Here is an 8,882-nt window from a genome sequence, read left to right on the forward strand (position 1 = left end):
ACAGACTCCAAGCGAGCGTCATGTCAAGGAAGGACCCTGGAAGTAGCATGGAGTTGTAGTGAAACGGAAAGTTGTCATTCTGTACACATTAGTACAGTTAAAAATCATTTGACCGAATTGTCTATTTTTCTTATTCGCAAACATGTTTATTCCGGTTGGGTGTTCAGCGCCCTCTTTCAAAGAGTTTACCCTTATAATGGTAAGTGAGACGTTTTACATTATGCTTAATGTTGTTTTTTTCTAGTTGTTAATTTACATGTTAAAAAAGGGCTTATATATTTTTCCGTTCCTTTACTTTGCTGTTATCCTGTGGTTGATTGTAGCCGGCGGTATCGGTGGGAAACGTGGGACAGTTTGCAACAGACCTGGTCATTTCTACCCTTCACATGCCTCGAGTGGGCTATTTCCACAGTGACTGTCTAGTACCCATGGTAGGAAATAATCCCTATGCCACATCGCCAGAAGATTCATCTGAACTCAGTACAAATGCCGAAGGTTAGTATGTGGACGGATTCTGCTCATCAAAGATACGTATATGCATCAACGCGTCTGGATGCAACGAAGTTTAGATTTTTTAGATAGCCCGTACCAAACTGACACAGCTTGTCTTGAATGTGTGGTAGTTTTGTTGTAGTTCTCAAACTCTTGTAAATAACCAATCTGCTGTGTACTATAGCAGGTTCAGGCTATGTAGTGATTTAAGATCTTCCTTAAAATGCATAATAATTTGCATCTTTAAGTGTTGTAGATTTAAATCAATACGTTTATTGAAATAATATGTGAATTTCATGCTGGACGTACATGTAATCCACCAAAAGAATGTTCAGTATTCATCTGAACTCACACTTACAGTGGATATTCTTTTTCTGATACAGGCCAGAACTTAAGCTTTTCTAGAGAAAACCAGCAAATAACTCACGCTCACATTTATTCACTGTCAGTTTCCACTTGTGTCCTCTTGTTTATTCTAAAGAAGACCACTGGGTTGACTTTGTCAGTGCCTTTGAGAATGTTTAAAACTTGGCTCAGGTCCCCTTGTAGTCTTCTGTGTTCAAGATGAAAAAGGTTCAGTGCGTGTAGCCTGTTCGTATAGGATATTCCATTCAGTCCCTGAATGTCTGGTGGTTCTTTGCTGGACTGATGAAAGAACAACAAATTATTTTTTATGATCTAGTGACCAAAATTGTATGTAACATTCTGACAATTCAAGTGCTGTGCCTCTTTCCATATAAGTCTGCACGTTCTGTGTTACAGATGTATTTAGTACTGTATATAGATTTAATGATAAAAAGTCACATCCAAAGAAATGTCAGTGGCATTTTCTGTTTTTGTCTGTGCACAGTGTACTCTTTGCCTGACTTAAAGCTGGCTGTCCTTCAGATCCGGGCTCCCATCATACAGGTAAGAAGCTATGGACCAGAGGCTAAGTAGGCTGATAAGATGAATTAATTAGACTAATTAAGTCATTAAGGGTAATTAACCTGTCTAAGAAGGTAGACGGAGTAATTAACTCCACCACAAGTAGGACTACTATATTTGTGTAGAGCCCCACCGAAGTGTAGTGAATGTTCAAGAAGAAAAGTACATAAACCGATAATCCCACATTCAGTGCTAGTGAAGTCGCATTCATTATATCACTTTTATTGTATACTTCTGCAGCTTTGTTGGCTTACATAATAAGTGTATTATAATAAGTTACAATGGTCCATTCCTTTGAGTTTAAATTATGGGTGGTAAAAAAGCTACTTCAGGTGGGTAGCTGCGTCAGATGCATGGGCTGCAAAGGAACAAGTAATAGGTTTATTCCATGCTGGAAAAAAAGAAGAAAGAGAACACAACGTTTCGGCCGTGGAGCCTTCTTCAGGTGTGTGACCTTGGTGTGTGACCAAGCCCAGACCTGAAGAAGGCTCCACGGCCGAAACGTTGTGTTCTCTTTCTTCTTTTTTTTCAGCATGGAATAAACCTCTATTACTTGTAAAAAAGCTAGTCTGTCATTTTGTTAGTACAGCTTTTCTGTGACCATTCAACTTACACGAATAGGTCTAATCGTTTCTTTCTTGCCTTATTAGACGAAATACAGGCAGTTTCGGAAACGTGTTGTCTCCTGGATCAAGACAAACAAATTCTCCAAAGTTGTCCTCCTGTCTAGCTGTCATGCTCATCATCGGGATGACCGTCAGCTCCTCAGGTGAGAGACCTCTCATCTTTTATCTTCGGTTTTATGTCATTTTGTCTTTCCCTTCTCTGTGATGATAAAGACAAGTGGCTAGCAGATTTACTGCTGATACTGTGTGGTCTTTCAGCAGCACAATGTTGAGGGGAATAAGAAGAATAAAGCAGACAGGCAGAAGCTGTAGTTCGTTTAAACCTTTTCTTCCCGATGTTCTGGATGGACAATTATTCTGCGCAAGATAGAGAATACCTTTAACGAAAAGTAGCATTACATTATTTGAATTGTTGTGTAGTAATGTGTGGTATGAGCAATGTTCCCTCTGAGCTGTGGACAGGTAAGCTCACGCACAGGTTACGAGATCAGCGCACATAGGAAATTGAACTGCGCACAAAACATCAAATTAAAAAAAATGATGATAATAAAACAAACACGGTCGTCAATTGGAAAATGCTAAATTGACCACATGGGACTGGCTGAGAGAGGCCCACCTTGGCTGTGTGCATTATTACTGCTCCTCGATCATCGATATCTACGCTCTTGAAGTCTCGTACCTCACTGCTCGTGCTCGCTCCACACTCAGCCTCTATGACTGGGCTCGTTGAATCGCTGTCCTGGTCTTTTGGATCTCTATGCTTATATGAGGTTGACTATATTGACAAAAAAGAAATATTCCGTCCTCTGCTTCCAGCACTCCTCTGCGCTATTTGCTCACTCCTGCCCTGCAGAGCGTTGTCGGAGATGGACTGCAGAAGCTGGACTGGAAAGAGATGGAGAAGGTGTCGGCTTTTCCGGGGATCAGTGACACGGAGCAACGCCTGTACATCCCTGGAGGAGGTGTCACTAAAACCCTCTACGCTGACTGGTACGTCCAGCGAGACTGCGGCGTTCAGGACTTTCAGTGAACCCTGCACTGCTAAATGTACTATTCTCCCTTTTACACTAGTGTCCAGGGCCTTATTCTTTAAATTAACCCGCTGAGTTAAAAGTCGTCTGTATTCCACCAATCTGATTGCTAAATTCAAATTAATTTATTGAAATAGCATGGGAGCTTTATGCTGGATGTACATGTAACAAACCAAACGATCTAGAGAGAAATCAGCATGCATCTGAACGTACAGGCCAGAGCCCTAAGGTTATATAGAGAAAGCCAACAAATAAATCAAGTTCACATTAATTCACTGTCCATTTCTACTCTTTTTTTTTTTCTAGTGAATTCTAAAAAAGCTCACAGGGTTGACTTTGTCAGTGTCTTTGAAGAATTTGAATACTTATATCGGGTCTGTCAGTGTAAGGCTGTCAGGCTCTTCTCAGGATTGATTCCAGACCCGCTGAACTAAAAGCCTACGGGTCTTGTTGGGAGGCATTTCTGATCAATCGTACACTGTGTTCTACAAAGATGTAGATTTGTCCTGCTTGTAAAATATTGGCAAAAAGTTGGGAGTAACCCCCGTCCAAACTATTCCTTTTGGTGTAGTAGATAATACTAGGAAGCAAACATTTATAAATTGTAATTATTACTTATGAATACTGAATACAATAAAAAGAAAACATTCTTATAACTGTCACCCTAGATTAACCATGTGTGCCGACACATACAGTTCACCACACTTTCTGTACTGGACTTGTCTGAATAAAACTGATATTTTCTGTGCAGTGCAAACATATATTGGGAGAGATTTGTGTATTTCTGTATTTCAGCTGTTCAGAAGGGATCCCATTAGCAGTGCTGTTGATATTCTGCTCCGAAGGTGACAATATGCCACATGCTTTTGCACTAGTGAACTACCTCAATGAGTGGCTCCATCTGGTGGAGAAGCCCGTAAGTATTTCAACAAGAGTTAGCTATGCGGGTTTTGTTTAGATTTGGGTGTTGCTAATAGGATGGAAAATTCAGTCTTACCATCCATAATTTTAGCAAAGGAAGCCAGCCCAGCTGCTCATTGTGAAAAGTGTTCAGTTATAGATAATATTTGTGACCTTTTTTTACATAAAAACATTAGGAATTCTAAAACTTTTAAGTACTGGATGGAATAAAATCATATTTATGTTTTTTTCTAAATAAATAATGTTCAGATGTTTTCACATCCAGTGAATAGCGTATATTGAAAATGAGTAGGTGTTTAATGCTGATTGCTCAAGGATCGTCCAGCAGTGTAGTGGCTAAAGTAATACAGTCCTACTGCCAAATGGAAAAAGGGGGCATTAAGGCATCATTGTTGATTGACCATCACAACCTGTGGACATCAGGTCAGTTGAAGTTGTGGCTTTTTTTACTGCTTACCACACAAGAGCAAGCTATGTAATCTCAAGGAGCTGCAGAAGTCCCACACGAAGGTATGTCCAGAAATCCTACTGAGAAGAGCCTGAATGTGTTTGAATACCTACGGGGAGTTCCTGCTTTATGCTATTATTATTTATTGTTCTTGTCATCCTGTAAAGTGCTTTGAGAAGCCACCTTTAAAGGTGCTATATAAAATAGTTTTTTATTATTATTATTATTATTATTATTATTATTATTATTATTAAAACCAGCGGCGGTTCCCGATTTGCTGGGGTGTGGAAAAACTTGGAATTGTTTGGTTTTTTTTTGCACTACTCAAAATACCTGGTAGTCAATACATGTTATTGACAAGGGGGCAGTGCCGTGGCCCTGTGGATCTGTGCCTGTGGCTGGAGGGTTGCCAGTTCAAATCCCGCAGCCGGCAGAGGAATCTTACTCCCTTGGGCCCCGAGCAAGGCCCTTAACCCCAACTGCTCCAGGGGGGCTGTATAAATGGCTGACCCTACGCTCTGACCCCAAGCTTCACTCCCTGTCTGTGTGTCTCATGGAGAGCAAGCTGGGGTATGCGAAAAGACAGATTCCTAATACAAGAAATTGTAAAATGATCTGATCATCTTATTACAATCGTTCATGCTGTCATTTATTTATGCAACAAATACTGAATGTCTACTTGTATTTTATTTTGTTCGGACCAGCTTTCAGTTACATTGTGTCAGGGGAATGAGCATACTGGGAGTCAGCTGTGTGTGCACGTTTTTATATTTACATTATGAGCTTAGAAGTTAGAATCTTTTTTTTTACATTTTTCTTCCTCAGGGTAACGTGGCTGCGCGGTGGAAGATTCCTTCCTCATGGAAGCTCCTGTTTGGTAGTGGCTTCCCTCCAGCCCTCTTCTAAATAACTGACTGCAACGGCTTCCCAGCATCTGCAGAAGATCAGCATTTCCAGAAACTGCTTGCTATATAAAACATTTAAGGTTGCAGTAGCCGCGTGCTTCTGCCTTCATTATGATGATGTGCGCTTTCCTGTGAACATGACTAAAATTGCTTAACAAGCTTGTTAGCCGGGAGATCTGAAGCCGATATTGCTTTTTTTTTCTTCCTTGTTGCGGTGTCAGACGGAGTTCAGTCGTAATTTACATTGATATACGTCTCAAACAATAAAACTGCAGGAAATCAACTAGCTTCTTGTTTTTGCTTGGGGATTTATTTCCATCAGAGATTATCCCAATTAACAATGTATACTATCTACAGAGTTACTGTGTTACTGCATTTTATATATTTTCGATGATGCCCTTGTCTATAGACATTTTCATCATCCACAAAAATACTTATGATCCCAACAGTTATAAGATCATGAACCTGCAAGTGCTCCATTTATCTTTTAAAAAGTTGTTTTACTGAAACTGATTGAGCTCAGAATGCGTTTTTTCACTTAATAAGCTGGGCAAGCTGGCGCGTCTCTCTTATAGCTTCTAATGCACTCAATAAAAAACAATAAAGAATTCAAAAGAGAATGACGATATTCAATTTATTTCAACATAGATCACAAATGATGATGTTTAACAGCAAAACAAAATGTTTCTTATATTTGATGATGAACTGGATGAAGAAAACTGGAAAAAAAAACCTCCCCAACACCAGTACACAATGATTGTGAGTCGTAAATGAAGAATGATGTACAAGACAGAAAATTATCCTGATTTAGGTCAGTCTTCTGCTAACCTTGCAAATAATCAGAAGAAAATCATTCCTCAACCCAGTAAAACACTCCAATGTTGATCACACAAAAAATACATCTATACATTAACTGTACATAAAATATTGCTTTTTTCATAAACAAAAAGATAATTTGGTCTCATGATTACTTAAAAAATTACAAAAAAAGTAATCTTTCTTAGCTATAATGTTTAATAACACGTAAGTTGCATTTTCTTAAACACCGCCAGCACAAACTTGATATATGACGTTTGCCTTGAAATAAGATGGAGACTTGTGCTGGTTTCTTAAGAAGTCACAGACTTTTACTGTACTGCACTACAGAATGGTGTCTCACTTGATACAAGGTCACAGAAATTGGGTTTCTTGATTTCTTTGAAACATCCTACAAATGCTTTAAAATCAGTCCTATTCTGTGAGTACTTTTCTTTTTCTGGGATGAAATCAAAAGGTTAGTTGCAGCTTTTCATTTACAAGCCTTCTGTTTCGCCCCAAATTTGGCTTATCATAACCTAGGTGTCTTGTCAGCATCTTGAACTGTCACTTTTATTTAAAATGCATTCATGTTGAAAATCCTGAAAAGCAACAAAGCCTGAGAAGTTAATCTAGAAAATGCACAGAATTTTGCAAAGGACCTTCGGTAAGCGGAGTGGTGCCTTTCAGCGCTAAGAGAGCACTTGACTCTCTGGTGGTTCTGAGGCATTAAAGCCTTGTGCCAACACCAAACAATAACTCTGAATCCAGTGTTTTCAGGGTTCTGAATGAGACAGGTTCCAATGTACAGATTCAAGTCATCAGTTAAAAAAAAAAGGCAAGCTATTTTGTTTCTTTAATGGAGAACTGATGGTACAATTTGCTTTGATGTTCCATGTCAGGAATGAGGTATTCTAAGTGACAGTAATTTACAGAAATATCAAGCAATACAGAACACTCACCCTAAGTGTTACATTTTCTTGTCCGTTCACCAGATTGTTTTGTTTTTGAGTATCTTGCCAGGAAACTGCAGTGATTGTCAGTCGATTCTATAGTTCAGACATAAACCAGAGATGATCAAATATTCCTTGCTCAGGTGTTTGTGCAGAAGAAAGCATCCATCACGTATGCATCAACAAATGGCATACATTTGGTACTGTACCAAACGAGATAAGTTTTCATAGATACTCCATTCTGAGAAGATTGCCTTAAATAGATACCAGGTATAGCTGGCTAGTTCAGATTTAGTTATGTCAAAATAATTGATCTAGCAACATGTTTTGATTGCTAAGAGCACTACTCCAGACATCTCTCCAAAACATGTTCTGTACAAAGCAATTTCATGTGAAAAAGCCTTCAGTTACCTCAAAATGTGTCAGGTGAGTAGCTTTCAATCAGGTAAATAAAAATCACATTCATGATAGTTTAACCTCAGTATATATTCTGATTTATGAGGCCAGAAGAATTAAAAAATAAAAACACCACTGTATATTAATAATTATAAACAAATACAATAAGTGTAATCAGAGATTTTTAAAACAGAAAATCAGGAACAGAATTATCTGTAAAACAGGAATAGCTGAAGAAATAATTTTAATTAATCATTTTAACTGCTGTACTTCCTTCTTACTTAACTCCTTACTTTTACAACTACGTTTTAACAAATAATTCAGCTAATCTGAAATAGTACAGATGTTGATTTATCCCCAAGTTACTTACAGAAAGCGTTTTCATAAGGTAATGGAAAATGCATTTTCTTAAAACATTACATTTACATTTTGATCTCTGAATAAAAAAAAACTTTGGCACCCTTTCTTATTTGGATGATGGATAATGTTTCCATTATTACTGGAGTACAAACAGCATTTTCCAGAAATCCAGCAATAAACATACTTATAATATTCAATCATAAAATGCATCTGCCTGCTGAGGACTGGATGATTTAAATTATTCCTCGTCGCACAATGTATTTTTTGTAGTAGAATTTCAGATGCCTAACGATACTAAATTTGTCTTGGATCATGATGGTTACCTTAAAATAGCCTTATGTGAGTTTACTTCAGAAGCCCACAGCCGCTAAACAGTAGCAAATTATAGATTTTCCTGGAAACAATTATGTTGTCCACAATCTCAAGAAAGGGAGCCTTTTCCTGCTAATACTGCTTTTCACTTTGCTGAACTGATAGAATTACCACATCTACCATTTCTGGGAACATGAAATTAGTTCTTGGAAGGCAGCAGAAAAGATAAACATCTGATTTTGTTTGAAAGGTCGACTCAGTAATTCCAACTACAAAGATATCTACATCATTAGTCTTCTTTGATCAATGCAATGCACAGAGCACTTTATGCAAATTAGCATACATGCAAGGTTAAGAAACTAAAAGGGTCTTATACTTTCCTAATTTCCTAAGTTGTTTATATGGACTACCACAGAGAAATTTCTATTAGTCACACCTGTCAATAACTCCACTTATCAGAATACCCAAATGATTTAAATAGGATTTGATTGTTGTTCTAAGTTTTGTATCTGGAGGGCAGATTTAAAAGTTTACAAATACGAATGCGCCTGTCGTTTCAAAGTCAGAGCACCCTCTCTTTCTAAAAGACCAAGCCTGCTCATTGCACATGACCCTGATGTGCCCTCCCTCCAGCGACAGAACAACAGTCTCTTTATTACATTTACTAACTCTGTTGGCCTCCATTGTCTTTTGTTGAGAAGGTGTTATTTTTAGTT

General features: G+C 38.2%; 1 protein-coding gene across 1 annotated transcript; it reads left to right on the forward strand.

Annotated features, from left to right (window-relative positions):
* The first annotated feature begins 10 nt into the window (after positions 1-10).
* Positions 11-5,970, forward strand: psmg2 (proteasome (prosome, macropain) assembly chaperone 2). The gene is made up of 7 exons (XM_088600835.1): positions 11-199; positions 324-495; positions 1,343-1,401; positions 2,070-2,188; positions 2,862-3,035; positions 3,872-3,992; positions 5,271-5,970. Exons 1-7 carry the CDS (start codon positions 143-145, stop codon positions 5,349-5,351), a joined length of 783 nt encoding a protein of 260 aa, XP_088456961.1. The 5' UTR covers positions 11-142; the 3' UTR covers positions 5,352-5,970.
* Positions 5,971-8,882: the final 2,912 nt, after the last annotated feature.

Source organism: Lepisosteus platostomus, chromosome 12, assembly GCF_059453375.1.
Source record: "Lepisosteus platostomus isolate fLepPlt1 chromosome 12, fLepPlt1.hap1, whole genome shotgun sequence".
Lineage (NCBI taxonomy): Eukaryota > Metazoa > Chordata > Actinopteri > Semionotiformes > Lepisosteidae > Lepisosteus > Lepisosteus platostomus.